The sequence below is a fragment of the Pan troglodytes genome, chromosome 20 (assembly GCF_028858775.2).
Source record: "Pan troglodytes isolate AG18354 chromosome 20, NHGRI_mPanTro3-v2.0_pri, whole genome shotgun sequence".
NCBI lineage: Eukaryota > Metazoa > Chordata > Mammalia > Primates > Hominidae > Pan > Pan troglodytes.
The window spans coordinates 19,994,109-20,010,591 of NC_072418.2; the positions used below are offsets into that span (position 1 = coordinate 19,994,109).

General features: G+C 53.8%; 1 protein-coding gene across 4 annotated transcripts; it reads left to right on the forward strand.

The window, feature by feature from the left end:
- The first annotated feature begins 63 nt into the window (after window positions 1-63).
- On the forward strand, window positions 64-7,810 carry GTPBP3 (GTP binding protein 3, mitochondrial). 4 transcript variants are annotated; one of them, XM_016935442.4, is made up of 9 exons: window positions 64-275; window positions 3,112-3,359; window positions 3,473-3,559; window positions 3,647-3,849; window positions 4,062-4,134; window positions 4,231-4,374; window positions 4,542-4,707; window positions 6,148-6,426; window positions 6,582-7,810. In XM_016935442.4, exons 1-9 carry the CDS (start codon window positions 157-159, stop codon window positions 6,805-6,807), a joined length of 1,545 nt encoding a protein of 514 aa, XP_016790931.1. In that variant the 5' UTR covers window positions 64-156; the 3' UTR covers window positions 6,808-7,810. The 4 variants fall into 4 exon arrangements, with proteins under 4 accessions (XP_016790931.1, XP_016790929.1, XP_016790930.1 ...); XM_016935440.3 differs by lacking the exon at window positions 64-275 and adding an exon at window positions 2,572-2,768; XM_016935441.3 differs by lacking the exon at window positions 64-275 and adding an exon at window positions 2,572-2,768 and having other exon boundaries at window positions 6,211-6,426.
- Window positions 7,811-16,483: the final 8,673 nt, after the last annotated feature.

Sequence of the window (16,483 nt, forward strand, 5' to 3'; positions counted from 1 at the left end):
CTCGATTCTCCTTCCCGGCCCGATGCACGTCACTCTCGGGTTCTCAGCTGAGTTCGCCCGCCTAGTTCTTTGGTTCGCGTCTCCGCCCGTGTTGTTTTCTGGGTTTCCTTCTCGCCCGCCTACCTCGCTCCCTGCTGCTGGTCCCCGCCCGCACTGATGGTGCATTCTCTAACTTGTCCCCACCCATGCTTTCTTCTGGTCCCTGCCTCGGAGCCTCAGTTTCCCCATCTGCAAACTCCGGACCCTGGAGGCGCTGTTTGGAATGTGAGATGGGCGTAATTTGACTAAGGGAGGACGTGGGAGGAGCGGGCCGGTTGGGGAAGATTCCTGGTGACAATAACTTCAACCACCCCAGTAGGGCTGTGATACATAATTACAGCAAGCCCTGCTTAGGAACTTTGCACGCACCATTTGGCTGCCTAGAACACTCCTCATGCACTCTTCGTCCGGTTAACACCGACTCCCTTCAGGATGTAACCTCGGAGAGGATCCCATAGAGTTGTCAAGTTTAGCAAATAAAAATACAGTCCGTCTAGTTAAATGTAAATTTCAGATAAAAGAATAAATGTTAGCTGGGCGGGGCGCACCTGTAATCCCAGCTACTTGGGAGGCTGAGGCAGGAGAATCGCTTGTGCTCAGGAGGTCAAGGCTGCAGTGAGCTGAGATCACACCCACTGCACTGCATCCTGGGCGACAGAACGAGACCCTGTCTCAAATACGTACATATATACATACATACATAAATGTTTCTATGTCCTATGTCTACATGGGACATACTAGTACTAAAAAATTATTCATTGTTTATTTGAAATTCACATTTAGCTGGGCGACCTGGGTTTTACCTGGCATTTGGCCAACCCCTGACTATTCTGAGTAGCTCAGTCTGTTAGACTGAAAGCCCAGCGAGGGTAGGAACGAGGGGCCAGGTCTGGTTCTCAATGCGAGCACACAGTAGGCACTTGCTGTATGCTTGTTACAGATGTAACAACTAGAGAATGGCAGATGAAATATAAATATGTCATCATTTGTTCCTATTTTACAACTTAAAATATTAAAGCCTCGGCCGGGCGCAGTGGCTCACGCCTGTAATCCCAGCATTTTGGGAGGCCAAGGCGGCTAGATCACCTGAGGCAAGGAGTTCGAGACCAGCCTGACCAACATGGCCAAACCCTGTCTCTATTAAAAATACAAAAAATTAGCCAGGCATGGTGGCGCACGCCTGTAGTCCCAGCTACTTGGGAGTCTGAGGCAGGAGAATCGCTTGAACCTGGGAGGCGGAGGTTGCAGTGAGTCTAGATCGCGCCACTGCACTCCAGCCTGGGCGACAGAGCGAGACTCCGTCTCAAAAAAAAAAAAAAAAAAAAAAAAAGCCTGGGAACGTAGTGAGATCCCCCTCTCCACCAAAAAAAACAAAAACAAAACAAACAAACAAAAACAACAAACAAAAAGAAACGCCGAAAAGTTAGCCTGGCATGGTGGCTCGCGCCTGTGGTTCCAGCTACTCAGGAGGCTGAGGCGGGAGGATCCCTTGAGCCCAAAAGTTGGAGGTTGCAAGAGCCGTGATCGCGCCACTGCACTCCAGCCTGGGAGACAGAGTGAGACCCTGTCTCAAAAATAAAATAAAATAACAGAATAAAGTAAATAAAAATATTGAGCAGGGCGAGGTAAGGGGGTATTAGAACTCTATTATGTCAGACAGATTTTTCTTAACACGCAAGTGCGCCGCCCGCCCGCTCTGATCCAGAACCAGAGAATCCGCCATGCGAAGGCGCTCCCGGAGACCCCGCCCAGCCAGTGCCTGGAATTCCACCACCAGCGCTTTATTCCGAGTTTCAGTGCTGTCCTGGGTTAACCTGAAAGCAATCTCCGAGGCTCCCCTTTCTGGCTTTCAGGGAGCCAGAGACTGACCGGACACTTGGCTCTGCAGGTGCAGACCTGGGCCAGAGAGAGAGCCAAGGAAGTCCACAGTGGAGAGAGGGCTGTGCTGGGGGTTCCAGGAAGACTTCCTGGAGGAGGGGATCTTGGAGCTAGGCCTTGAAGACGAGTTTGTCAAATGAGGAAGGGCATCCGAAGCCGAGGGAACGGTACAAGGGAACGCTGGGGAGGGGAGAGAATCTGGAGAGTTCCGGAAAAAGCAAGTAGGACTCTTTCCAGAAGTTCGGGCAAGATTTTCCCTGGATCAGGGCGTGGGTTCTCCAGTACTCGTCCCTCCCGGTCACCGAGATGCTCTGAGTTTCCGGTCTGAACCTGAACGTAAAGAGGTGTAGTCCCTCCTTTCTTGAACGGGAAAACTGAACGCACATAGGTCCTTGCCACGCCTAAGGCTGCGGAGTGAGCAGATGGAAAATGCGGGACTCAAAACCTCCCCTCGCTGTAATTTGCACTGCCCTGTGCCAAACTCTGTCCTTTCTTCCATTCCTTATTCCTATTGTCAGCCTCGCTGCGCTAGGACGCTAAAAATTTGGTCTCATGTTGCCCGGGGAACAACATTTCGCTACACCTACCTCCATACCGCCTCCAGCTCCCGCTCTCCCTTGCACCAGCCAATGGAAGCGAGTATCTTCAGACGGTGGGCGGGACGTATCCTAAGATACCCAATGGTGGTCGAGAATAGTTGAGCACTTTACTAGTCAAGCCGCGGAGTGGGCGGGGCCTCCTGCCCAGACTTGAAGCCACACAGGCAGGTCGGGCAGGCGGGTCCCAGGTTGTAAATCCATGTGGCGGGGGCTTTGGACCCTGGCGGCCCAAGCGGCACGTGGGCCTCGCAGGTGGGGCTACAGGGGAAGGGGTGTGACAGCTTCGGGTGCTGCTTGGACCCCAGACCCACTCCCTGGGTTTTAGGGGCCCAATTCCCTGCGGCAGAGCAAACATTCGCGTTCTTCCGTGCCTCAATCGTCCATGACCCTTGCGGCAGAGCCCATATCTGGGTCTCCTTCTGGCCTCACAGTCCCTAATCCGGTCACCCTTCGGCCTTCAGAACATCCAATTTGTGCATCCCCCAGCCGCAGAACACCCCCACCTGGAGCATCTCGCGATCATCGAGCCCTCGGTCTACTTGACACTGAGGCTGAGCCTCCCAGGTGCGCTGATTCGCCTCCCCTCCGGTTCCAGATTGTGCACGCGCCGGAGCAGCGGCGCACCAGCCCCCGGCTCCGGCGCCACCATCTTCGCGCTAAGCTCTGGCCAAGGCCGCTGCGGCATCGCAGTGATCCGGACCAGCGGCCCTGCCAGCGGCCACGCCCTCCGAATTCTCACGGCACCCCGAGACCTGCCCCTTGCTCGCCACGCCAGCCTGCGCCTGCTCAGCGATCCCCGCTCCGGGGAGCCTCTGGACCGCGCACTGGTGCTCTGGTTCCCAGGTGAGGGTCCCCAGTAGGTGAGCCTCCTGTAGGTCCCATGACTCAGTTTCCCCCTTCCAAAGGTTTGCACTAGCTGTGCTGTCCTCCTGACTGTCAGCTGTCTGTCACATTAGGTCCCCAGAGTTTCACCGGTGAGGACTGCGTGGAGTTCCACGTTCATGGAGGCCCGGCAGTGGTGAGCGGCGTCCTGCAGGCCTTGGGTGAGTTGCAGCCTTGGGTGAGATGCTTGGTCCTCCCAATGGGCCTGGGTGGGGACCAGGGGGTGTCAGACTGGGACCTTCCTGCAGGCAGCGTGCCAGGGCTTCGACCGGCGGAGGCAGGCGAGTTCACCAGACGGGCGTTCGCCAATGGGAAGCTGAACCTGACCGAAGTGGAGGGGCTGGCGGACCTTATCCACGCGGAAACAGAGGCGCAGCGGCGGCAGGCCCTCAGGCAGCTGGACGGAGAGCTAGGCCACCTCTGCCGTGGCTGGGCCGAGACCCTCACCAAAGCAAGTCCCCCATTTGTCCATTCTTTCCCTCAGAGACCCCATCTGTGCAACCCCTGCATGAGACCCCCCCTCAATCCCGCATTCATTCCCTGCGTGAAAGCTTCCGGCCTATGAGCCGCCAATCTGGCCCCTGAAGTCGGGCTGGACAAATTGGGTGTGGGAAGGTGGGTTTCTGGGTGCACACACCACCTCTGGTCTCCCTGCCCCGCCAGGCTCTGGCCCACGTGGAGGCCTATATCGATTTCGGCGAGGATGACAACCTGGAGGAGGGGGTCCTGGAGCAAGGTGGGTCTACCTGGTGGTGGGGGAGGAAGACACCTCATATCAGCCCTCAAAGGCTCCCCTCACTGTCTCTCTCTGCCTGCCTTCTGTCACCCACAGCCGACATCAAAGTACGGGCACTGGAGGTGGCCCTGGGTGCACATCTACGAGATGCCAGGCGCGGGCAGAGGCTCCGCTCAGGGGCGCACGTAGTGGTCACTGGACCCCCCAATGCGGGCAAGAGCAGCCTAGTGAACCTGCTCAGTGAGTAGGCGGCGGGAAGGGGGCGGGGCCTAGTGCCAGGGGCAGGGCCAAGAGCTGGGTAATTGAGTTAGTTGTTCAGGTCTAAAGCTCCCTCCAGACATGGGGTAGAACCTGGGGGAGGAGCTCCCTTGTATCCACCCTCTCCTCTTCTTCTGACCCTCCCCCAGGTCGGAAACCTGTGTCCATCGTGTCCCCGGAGCCAGGGACCACCCGTGACGTGCTGGAGACCCCAGTCGACCTGGCCGGATTTCCTGTGCTGCTGAGCGACACGGCTGGGTTGCGGGAGGGCGTGGGGCCCGTGGAGCAGGAGGGCGTGCGGCGCGCCCGGGAGAGGTGGGCGGACAGGGTGGTGATGTGAGGGGAACGCGGGGCCCTTTCTCTGCCTTTTCTCCCTGTTGCGTTTATTTTTCATTCTTCCTGAATCAGAGAACCTGCTAAGCCCTATCAAGCATGGATCTCAGGGATTTCGTTCTTTTTTTTTTTTTTTTTTTTTTTTTTTTACTCCGAGACCGAGTCTTGCTCTGTCGCCCAGGCTGGAGTGCAGTGGCGGTATCTCAGCTCACTGCAAGCTCTGTCTTCCGGGTTCAAGCAAGTCTCCTGCCTCAGCCTCCCAAGTAGCTGGGATTACAGGCGGGAGCGACCACGACGAACTATTTTTTTTTTTTTTTTTTTTTGTATTTTTAGTAGAGATGAGGTTTCACTATGTTGGCCAGGTTGGTCTCTAACTCCTGAGCCTCGGCCTCCCAAAGTGTTGTGAGCCCACCGCACCTGGCCTGGTGTTTTGTTTTTGTTTTTGAGACGGAGTTTCGCTCTTGTTGCCCAGGCTGGAGTGTGCAGTGGTACAATCTCGGCTCACTGCAACCTCCGCCTCTCGGGTTCAAGTGATTCTTCTGCCTGGGCCTCCCGAGTAGCTGGGATTAGAGGCGCCCACCACAATGCCAGGCTAATTTTTTGTATTTTTAGTAGAGATGGGGGTTTCACCATGTTGGCCAGGCTGGTCTCGAACTCCTGATTTCAGGTGACCCGCCTGCCTCGGCCTCCCAAAGTGCTGGGATTACAGGCATTAGCCACTGTGCCTGGCCAGTGATTTAGTTCTGATTAAGTCCTGCCCCCGGCCCTCTGGACATGTTTCTCATCCCTAAGCCCTCCGCCCAGCCTTCACGTTCTGCCCCACCCTCTCGTGCTCTGTCCCGCCCTGGCACTCCGCTCTGCCCCTTGCGGTCTATCCCATCCCCTGTGCTCTGTCCACCCCCTACATTCTGCCCCACCCCTGGTGCTCTCTACCCCGTACCCTGTGGTGTGTCTGGTCCTTCTTGCTCTGCCCCGCCACTCATGGTCGCCCCACTCCAGTGCTGTACCCGGCCCCTTTTGCTCTGTCCCAACCCCTGTGCTGTGCCCTGTCCCTCTTGCTCTGCTCTTCCCCCTGCACAGTGCTCTGCCCCGCCCTCCTGTGCTGTGCCCCGCCCCTCCTGCCCTGCCCTACTCACTGCACTGTGCCCAGCCCCTCCTGCTCTGCCCCGCCCCCGCACCGTGACCCCTCCTCTTGCTCTGCCCTTCCCCCTGCACTGTGCCCCGCCCCTCTTGCTCTGCCCCACCCCCTGTGCTCGGCTTGGGCCCCCAACATTCTGCCGGTCCCCTGGTACTCTACTCCTCCCTCCCGACCTCACGCTTCGCAGCTCCCCCAGTGCTCTGCCTGGCCCCTCACTGTCCCTCCACCCAGTGCCTTCAATTGCTCAACCTGGGATCCCCGCTCAGTTGACCTTGCTCCCGCAGGCTGGAGCAGGCTGACCTCATTCTGGCCATGCTGGACGCTTCTGACCTGGCCTCTCCCTCCAGTTGCAACTTCCTGGCCACCGTCGTAGCCTCTGTGGGAGCCCAGAGCCCCAGTGACAGCAGCCAGCGCCTCCTCCTGGTGCTGAACAAGTCGGACCTGCTGTCCCCGGAGGGCCCAGGTCCCGGTCCTGACCTGCCCCCGCACCTGCTGCTGTCCTGTCTGACGGGAGAGGGGCTGGACGGCCTCCTGGAGGCGCTGAGGAAGGAGCTAGCTGCAGTGTGAGCCCCCTCCCACTCCCAGCCTCCCCTGACCCACAGTTTAAGTGTGGGTCCCTCAACTTCAATTTCTGAACCTACAAAATGGGTACAACCATTTCCCCTTCAAGGGATGGTTGTAAAAGGTCGGGAGAGACCATGTCTCTTGTCTCTTCCAGGTGTGGGGACCCGTCCACAGATCCCCCGCTGCTGACCCGAGCAAGGCACCAGCACCACCTCCAGGGTTGCCTGGATGCCCTCGGCCACTACAAGCAGTCAAAAGACCTGGCCCTGGCGGCAGAGGCGCTGCGGGTGGCCCGGGGTCACCTGACCCGGCTCACGGGTGGAGGGGGTACCGAGGAGATCCTGGACATCATCTTCCGGGACTTCTGTGTGGGCAAGTGACGGGATCCAGGGAAGTCGCACCCAAGCTGCGTGGAGACCCAGGAGCCTCGGGGGATCTGGAAACAGTTTAGGCCAATTGGGATTCTCATTCGCCTGGGAAAGAACTTGATTCTCAAATAGTGAAGCAACACAGCTGAGAGGTAGTGAGATCCCTGCAGGGACTCCCTGGAGATTCAGGCCCTGGAATGGGGCTGAATGGAGGTCCCGTTCGACCCTTGATGCTGGGGCATCTGGGTTGGGTTGGAGATAGGAGGATCTCAGTATATTTGTTTCGTAGTTTTTGATTTATTTTGCAAATACCAAAGGAATGTAAAAAAAACTCAGGTGATCTAGAAGTGTTTATTTTCTTCCCTTCCCTTCCCTTCCCTTTTCCCTTTCCCCTTCCCCTTCCCCTTCCCCTACCCTTCCCTCCTCTGTCTATTGCCCAGGCTGGAGTGCAGTGGTGCGACCTTGGCTCACTGCAACCTCCATCTCCGGGGCTCAAGCGCTTCTCCTGCCTCAGCCTCCTGAGTAGCTGGGATTACAGGCATGTGCCAGCATGCCCGGCTAATTTTTTTCTTTTTTTGAGACAGAGTCTCGCTCTGTCACCCAGGCTGGAGTTCAGTGGTGCGACCTCGGCTTACTGCAACCTCCACCTCCCGGGTTCAAGTGATTCTCCTGCCTCAGCCTCTTGAGTAGCTGGGACTACAGGCGCACACCACCACGCCAGGCTAATTTTTGTATTTTTAGTAGAGACAAGGTTTCACCATGTTGACCAGGCTGGTCTTGAACTCCTTGACCTCAGGTAATCTGCTTACCTTGGCCTCCCAAAGTGCTGGGATCACAGGCGTGAGCTACCACGCCTGGCCCCAGAAGTGTTTCAACATAGAAATTTTCCTTAGCCCTTCTGTGGTTGTCATGGCTTTATGTGTGTCTTTCCAGAACTTTGAATGTTTGCATACTTGTGGATGTACCTTTCAAATATGTTTGTCTTGTGTATCATATATAAATGGTATTGTGTTCATTGCTCTACAAATTGTCATTTCTTTTTGAAAAAACAGAATTATGGAGATGGGGGGTCTCACTATGTTGCCCAGGCTGGTCTTGAGCTCTTGGACCCAAGCCATCCTGCTGTCTTGGCCTCCCAAAGTGCTGGGATTACAGGTGTGAGCCACGGTGCCTGGCCTCATTCCTTTTTTAGTCTTTAGTCTTCTTTTTTTTTTGATGGGGTTTCACTGTGTTAGCCAGGCTGGTCTTGATCTCCTGACCTTGTGAACTGCCCACCTATGGCCTCCCAAAGTGTGTGTGTGTGTGTGTGTGTGTGTGTGACAGAGTCTCGCTCTGTTGCCCAGACTGAAGTGCAGTGGTGTGATCTCAGCTCACTGCAGCCTCTGCCTCCTGAGCTCAAGCCATTCTCATGCCTCAGCCTCCCGAGCAGCTGGGATCATAGGTGTACCCTACCACACCTGGCTAACTTTTGTATTTTTAGTAGAGATGGGTGTTTGTCATGTTGCCCAGGCTGGTCTCAAGCTCCTGGCCTCAAAAGATCTGCCCGTCTTGTCCTCCCAAAGTGCTGGGGTTACAGGCGTGAGCCACCACACCCACCTTTTTTTTTTTTTTTTTTTTTAGATGGAGTCTCACTCTGTTGCCCGGCCCGGAGTGCAGTGGCGCAATCTCGGCTCACTGCAAGCTCCGCCTCCCAGGTTCATGCTATTCTCCTGCCTCAGCCTCTGAATAGCTGGGACTACAGGCGCCCGCCACCATGCCTGGCTAATTTTTTGTATTTTTAGTAGAGACAGGGTTTCACCGTGTTAGCCAGGATAGTCTTGATCTCCTGCCCTTGTGATCTGCCTACCTCGGCCTCCCAAAGTGCTGGGATTACAGGCATGAGCCACCGCGCCCGGCTTTTTTTTGAAACGGAGTTTCATTCTGTCCCACAGGCTGGAGTGCAGTGGCACAATCTCGGCTTACTGCAAGCTCCACCTCCTGGGCTCACGCCATTCTCCTGCCTCAGCCTCCCGCGTAGCTAGGACTACAGGCACTCACCACCATGCCCGGCTAATTTTTTTGTATTTTTAGTAGAGACGGGGTTTCACCATGTTAGCCAGAATGGTCTTGATCTCCTGACCTGGTGATCCGCCTGCCTTGGCTTCCCAAAGTGCTGGAATTACAGGCGTGAGCCACCGCACCCGCCCCACACCCACCCTTTTTAAAAAAAATTATTTTTTACTCTGTACCTCAGTGGATGAAAAATATTAGTCTGGACATTTTGCCTCTTCTATCTTTTTTTTTTTTTTTTTTTTTTTAGACAAGGTTTTGCTGTTTCCTAGGCTGGAGTGCAGTGATGGTTCACTGCAGCCTTGAAATCCTGGGTTCCAGCAATCCTCCCACCTTGGCCTCCCAAAGTACTGGGATTACATGCACATGGCACAGTGTCCAAACTTGCCTCTTGTATCTTTGAAACATTTTTTAATTAGTTCAATTATTAATTAATTAATTAATTTTGAGATAGGGTCTCACTCTGTTGCCCAGACTGGAGTGTAGTGCCGCATTCATGGCTCACTGCAGCCTCGAACTCTTAGCCTCAAGAGATCCTCCTGCCTTGGCCCCTCGAGTAGTTGGGACCACAGACATGCACTACCATATCCCATGTCTGGCTAATTTCTTATTTTTTATAGAGATGGGGTCTCCCTATGTTGCCCAGGCTGGCCTTGAACTTGTGGACTCAAGCGATCCTCCCACCCCAGCCTCCCAAACTGCTGAGATTACAGGTGTGAGCCACCACACCAGGACAACCTCTTGTATCTTAAAAATGACTGGCAAGGCCGGGCGCAGTGGCTCATGCTGATAATCCCAGCACTTTGGGAGGCCATAGGTGGGCGGATCACGAGGTCAGGAGATCGAGACCAGCCTGGCTAACACGGTGAAACCCCATCTCTAATAAAAATACAAAAAATTAGCTGGGCATGGTGGCATGCGCCTATAGTCCCAGCTATCGGGAGGCTGAGTCAGGAGAATTGCTTGAACCCAGGAAGCAGAGGTTGCAGTGAGCCGAGATTGTGCCACTGCACTCCAGCCTGGGCGACAGAGGGAGAGTCCGACTCCGTCTCAAAACAAGTAAACAAACAAACAAAAATCTGACTGGCAAAACCTAGGGGTCTTTCTCCCTCTATAAGCTGAATCTTTATTCATTCATTCATTCACTCACTCCGTGAATATTCATCAAACTCCTGCATCCAGCATTGTACACATCATTTTATTGAAACTTCACCACAGCACGATGTTGTGGCTACTTTCTTCCAGTTTTGCAGATGAGAAAACTGAGGCTCACAGGAGTAGTTACTTCCTGGAGTTTCCCCAGCTTTGGGGTTTGAACACAGGTCTGTTTGACTCCAAATCTGAGTTTGCTGAGGGCCTCCTGTGCAGCAGGCAGGATGTTGGGGTCACAGAGGGGAGCAACAGGCTTGGTCCCTGTTCACATTAAAGAAGTGACAAGAGGCCAGGCGTGGTGGCTCACGCCTGTAATCCCAACACTTTTGGAAGCCAAGGTGGGCAGATCACTTGAGGCCTGGAGTTTGAGACCAGGCTGGCCAACGTGGTGAAACCCCATCTCTACAAAAAATACAAAAATTAGCCAAGCATGGTGGCACACGTCTGTGGTCCCAGTAACTCAGGAGGGTGAGACAAGAGAGTCGCTTGAACCTGGGAGGCAGAGGTTGCAGTGAGCAGAGATCACGCCACTGCACTCCAGCCTGGGCGATAGAGCGAGACTCTGTCTCAAAACAACAACGAAAAGAAGAGACAAGAAAGAGGTCATTACAGTGAGGCCTGATGGCTGCTTTTTTTTTTTTTTTTTTTGAGATAGAGTCTTTGCTCTTTTGCCCAGGGTGGAGTGGCATGATCTCAGCTCACTGCAACCTCTGCCTCCCGGGTTCAAGCGACTCTCCTGCCTCAGCCTCCCGAGTAGCTGGAAATATAGGCGTGTGCCACCACGCCTGGCTAATTTTTGTATTTTTAGTAGAGACGGGTTTCACCATGTTGGCCAGGCTGGTCTCAAATGCCTGGGATTACAGGCGTGAGCCACCGTGCCCAGCCTTTTTTTTTTTCTTTAAGTAAAGATGGGGGTCTTGCTGTGTTGCCCAGGCTGGTCTCAAACTCTTGGCCTCTGGTGATCCTGAGACCTCAGCCTCCCAAAGTGCTGGGATCACATGTGTGAGCCACCGTGCCTGGCCTGATGGCTTCTTTGAAGCTCATAAAGAGGAGAAGTGACCTAGTCAGGCAACTTAAAGTGGGCTGCCTGGCAGAGGTGATGAGTGTTGAGATCTGAATGGTGAGGATGTCAGATGGAGGAGTCTGGGGAGGGCACCCCAGGCAGAGGGCACTGAATATGCAAATCCCTTCATATGCATATCCCACTGACACATATTTCACTGGATTACATATCCCACTGATTCAGGAACTTCACGGTGTGTTCAAGGAATAGTGAGATGGTCAGGTTTTTTGTTGGTTTGTTTGCTTTTTTTTTTTTTTTTTGAGACAGGGTCTTGCTCTGTCGCCCAGGCTGGAGTGTGGTGGCATGATTGTGGCTCACTGCAACCTCCGCCTTCCAGGTTCAAGCAATTCTCCTGCCTCAGCCTCCCAAGTAGCTGGGATTACAGGCATGTGCCACCACGCCCGACCTTTTTTTTTTTTTTTTGACAAGGCCTCTCCCTTTCACCCAGGCTGGACTGCAGTGGCTCGATCATGGCTCACTGTAGCTTCCATCTTCTGGGCTCAAGTGATCCTCCCACCTCAGCCTCCTGAATAGCTAGGACTACAGGCATGCGCCACCACGCCCAGCTAATTTTTAAATTTCTTTTAGAGATGGGTTCTCACTATGTTGCCCAAGCTGGTTTTAAGCTTTTGGGCTCAGGCAATCTTCCTGCCTTGGCTTCCCAAGGTGCTGGGATTACAGGTGTGAGCTACTATGCCTGGCCCTTTTTGGGGGGGGGGGGGTTGGGGTGGGGTCTCACTCTGTCACCTAGGCTGGAATGCAGTGGTACAATCATGGCTCACTGTAATCTTCAACCTCCTGGGCTCAGTTGATCCTTCCACCTCGGCCTCCTGAATAGCTAGGACCACAACCACCATGCCCGGCTAATTTTTAAATTTTTTTCATGGAGACAGGATCTTGCTATGTTGCCCAGGTTGGTCTCAAATTCCTGACCTCAAGTGATCTGTCCGCCTCAGCCTCCCAAAGTGTTGGGATTACAGGCGAGAGCCACCGCGCCCGGCCAGAGGTGGTCAGAGTGGCTGGAGCAGAGGAAAGGAGGAGAAAGAGGAGGGAGACCATTGGAGAAGGGATGGAGGGGTCTGATAGGCAGAGGTTCGTCTGAGATTCTTCGGGGAGCCTGAAGTGGCGGGGACCGACCAGCAGAGGGCGCGTCGCGCTAACTGAGGCGGTCCCCAGCAATCCTCCCATCAACGCTCCCGGTGCCCTACCCTCAGCGGATCTAGGCCTTCCGCATTCACCTGGTGGCATGTGAATGGTTAACTTCCCCTGACAGGGGTGGAAACTGAGTCTCGAAGAGAATCAGGATCTTTTCTGGAATCAGAAAAAGATCTCCACCTCCAGTGGTTGAATATACAAACTCTGTGATTTCAGTGGACACAGAGCCTGGGAGGCATCCGCGGCAGAGAGAGGGCACGAAAAGGGCCTAAGGAGGCCCGCAGAGTTTCTGACCACCCAACTAAAGGAGACCTCAGGGCCGGGCGCGGTGGCTCACGCCTGTAATCCCAGCACTTTGGGAGGCCAAGGGGGGTGGATCACCTGAGGTCAGGAGACCAGCCTGGCCAACGTAGTGAAACCCCGTCTCTACTAAAAATACAAAAATTAGCCGGGCGTGCTGGTGCATATCTGTAATCCTAGCTATTCGGGAGGCTGAGGCAGGAGAATCATTTGAACCTGGGAGGCGGAGGTTGCGGTGAGCCAAGATGGCGCCACTACACTCCAGCCTGGGAAACAGAGTGAGACTCCATCTCACATTAAAAAAAGAAAAGAAAAAGATCTCCACCTCCAGTGGTTGAAGATAGAAACTCTCTGGTTTCAGGGGACACAGAGCCTGGGAGACATCCCGGGCAGACAGAGGGCATGACAAGGGCCAAAGGAGGCCACCAGAGTTTCCCAACCACCCAACTAGAGGAGACCCAGGCCTGATTTTATTTACAGGGTTCCTGGCAATATGTCACTATTTGTTCATTTCCTTGCTTGTTCAACCAAATCAACAAATTGGGGCTGGAGGGGCGGTGGCCAGAGTGGAAAGGGTCACACCATGAGCTGAGTCCACAGATGTTACTTTTGGCCCCATCAGGAAACCAAACTGATGCCCAGAGAAGAAAAGCAATAATGTGGATCTGGGCGTGAGGGGTGGGCTTGAAGTGGGGAGGGTCCTGAAGGCTCCCAGGAGGGGTGAGCTGGGCCTGTGCCTGAGTGGGATTGGAGATGCTCTTTGGACAGGATGCTGGGGCCCCGCCTGCCTTCCCTGGGGCCCTGGCACACAGCTGGCCTGAGGTCCTTGGCTACAATCCTTTTTTTCCAAGAAGGGTGAGGTGGTTTGTGGGAAGCAGCCATGGGGGTTATTTATAGAGGCTGCAGGAAATCCCCAAAGAGTCTGAGACTCGCCAGGCGGTTGGACCTCAGGGTCAGGAAGGGGGCCTGATCCGCCAATTGCTCGACCCCCACCCCCTGTATTCAGCCCCCACCCGGTTCCTGAGGAGTCACCAGCCTGGGACAGTCAGAGCTTTAGGGTCAGAGCTGGAAAGAGGGAGGGATGAGGCTGGGAGGGAGGTTTCCAAAAGGGGAAGCAAGGGCTATATCTGGGACATCAAGAAAGGCTGCCTGGAGGAGGGGGTCTCTGGAGCTGGGCTTCAGAGGTAGAAGGGTTCGTTAGACATGAAAAAGACTTTCTAATCCAAGGGCACAGCACAAATTAATGAATGTTGAGTCTTTTACAAAGAATTAAAAAGTCCAGGATAGCAGGAGGCAAAAGGGGAGTCACAGATGTGCTAAGGAGTTAGACTTTGTTCTAAGGATAATAGGGAGCCATGGAGGGTGTGTGAGCAGGAGAGGGACTTGGACAGAGTCTGTAATGGAAAGACTCCTCTGGACCAGCACAGGAGCCATACCAGAGGCAGCGGCTGAGGTGCAAGTGTACAGGGGCTGAGCCAGGGCCAGGTCACTGGGGTCGGTTAGAGGGATGATGGCTCCTGGAATGCTCTGGAAGGCAAAACAGACAAAGGACCAGAGGCCTGTGCCCATGTGTCTGGAGAGTTTAGAATTATTACTATTATTATTTTAGAGACAGGGTCTTGCTCTGTCGCCCCGGCTGGAGTACAGTGGTGCAATCCTAGCTCACTGCAGCCTCCAACTCCTGGACTCAAGTGATTCTCCTGCCTCAGCCCCCCAAGTAGCTGGGACTAAAGGTACGCACCACCATGCCCAGCTAATTTTTAAATTTTTGCTAGACATAGGGTCTTGCTAAATTTCTCAGGCTGGTCTCAAACTCCTGGACTCAAGCGATCCTCCTATCTCGATCCCCCAAAGCGCTGAGATAATAGCCATGAGCCACCGTGCCCAGCCCTAATACAACTTTATTTACAAAAACAATGCCTGACCTTAGAATTATTATTATTACACCCAATGCTTGGATGAGAAAATGGAGGCTGGGATTGACTGAGCCAAGATTCAAACCCAGGGATGTTTGGCTCTGAAATCCTAAATCAGGTCTTCTGGGATGGTTAGGACTGGCTGGCATCAATGTCTCCCCCTAAGGACTCTGGGCTGTCTGGCAGTAGGCTTAGGGGCAGGGATGTCCCCGCTTCCTTGGGGCCTCCAGCTCAGCCCGTCTGGGCGGTCTGGCCAGGCTGACCCCCCTACTCTGTCTTGGCAGAGCCCCAGCTGAGCGCTTCCTGCGGTGACCATCTCTCGCCCTTGTTTCCGTATCCCGGAAATATCGTTCCTTTGTCCCTCCAGACTAGCCTGCCCTAAGCGTGGCGCTGCCAGCTCCCAGGTCCTTGTGACTCATCCGTCCCAGTCCAGGACCCCAGGGGGTGGGCTGGGAGGGAATTGAGGGATTGAGAGGATGGGAGGTGTGGGGGGAGGAGACAAGCTGAAATCCTAGCCAGCGATTTTTTTCTTTCTTTCTTTCTTTTTTTTTTTTTTTTTTGAGATGGAGTCTCGCTCTGTCGCCCAGGCTGGAGTGCAGTGGCGCGATCTCGGCTCACTGCAACCTCTGCCTCTTGGGTTCAAGCGATTCTCCTGCTTCAGCCTCCTAAGTAGCTGGGACTACAGGCATGCACCATCATGCCTGGCCAATTTTTTTGTATTTTTAGCAGAGACGGGATTTCACCACGTTGGTCAGACTGGTCTCGAACTCCTGATCTCAAATGATCTGCCCTCCTCAGCCTCCCGAAGTGCTGGGATTACAGGCATGAGCAACCATGCCCGGCCCTAGACAGCGATTTTAAGGCTGTTTTTCCTGATGGCCATTGGCTCTATGTCCTGAAGTTTTTACTTGTTAGAGATAAAGCCCCAGGGATGGGGTTACAAAGTTTTGTGCATTCGTTCATTTGAGACAGGGTCTTGCTCTGTCACCCAAGTTGATGCATAGTGGTGGAATCAGAGCCCACTGCAGCCTTCAGCTCCTGAGCTCAAGCAATTCTCCCACCTCAGCCTCCGAAGTAGCTGGCACTACAGGAACGCACCATCACACCTGGTTTTCTTTAAATTTTTTGTAGAGACGAGGTCTCGCTATGTTGCCCAGGCTGACCTCGAATTCTGGCGCTCAAGCGATCCTCCTACCTAGGGCTCTCAAAGTGCTGAGATTACAGGAATGTGCCATTGCACCCAGCCTGATTTTATTACGTTTCACTAAACTAGTTTCTGGAAGGGCTATTACAGGACTTGAATTTCTACCAGTCTTGTAGGAAAAGGACCTTTTTTCTACACCTTTACCTGCAGTAGGTGTTGGGTGTTATGACCTTGAAAAGACATTTTCCCAGTCTGCTGGGTGCAATGTGATTTCCCTGTGTTCTTTCGATTTGCTTTTCCCTGACTACTGGCTAATTTAGTGATAGCAGTGAGCCAAAGTGTCTTTAAACTGGACACTGGTACCTTTTCTGGAGAATTCTTTGCAAACCTAGAACTTTCTTTCTCTTTTTTCTTTCTTTCTTTCTTTTTTTTTTTTTTTTTTTGAGACAGGGTCTTGCTTTGTTGCCCAGGCTGGAGTGCGGTGGCGTGATCTCGGCTCACTGCAACCTCCGCCTGCTAGGGTTCAAGAGGTCCTCGTGCCTCAGCCTCCCGAGTAGCTGGGATTACAGACGCACACCACTATGCCTGGCTTTGTGTTTTTTTGTAGAGATGGGGTTTTGCCATGTTGGCCAAGTTGGTCTTAAACTCCTGGCCTCAGGTGATCCACTCACCTCAGCCTCCCAAAGTGCTGGGATTATAGGGACTACAGGCGTGTGCCACCATGCCTGGCTAATTTTTAAAATCTTTCGTAAAGACAAGTTCTCACTATATTGCCACAACTGGTCTTGAAATCCTGGGCTCAAGCAATTCTCTCACCTCTGCCTCCAGATTAGCTGGGTCCACAGGTGCACATCACCATGCTTGGATAATTTTTAAGGTTTTTGTAGAGACAGTGTCTTGCTATGTTGC

Excerpts from the sequence above, each read along its gene's own strand:
- GTPBP3 (XM_016935438.3), top strand. The coding sequence starts at position 2,716 with ATGTGGCGGGGGCTTTGGACCCTGGCGGCCCAAGCGGCACGTGGGCCT. Across the intron at positions 2,769-3,111 it reads GCGGCACGTGGGCCTCGCAG|ATTGTGCACGCGCCGGAGCA; the intron begins GTGGGGCTACAG and ends CTCCGGTTCCAG. Across the intron at positions 3,560-3,646 it reads CGGCGTCCTGCAGGCCTTGG|GCAGCGTGCCAGGGCTTCGA; the intron begins GTGAGTTGCAGC and ends ACCTTCCTGCAG.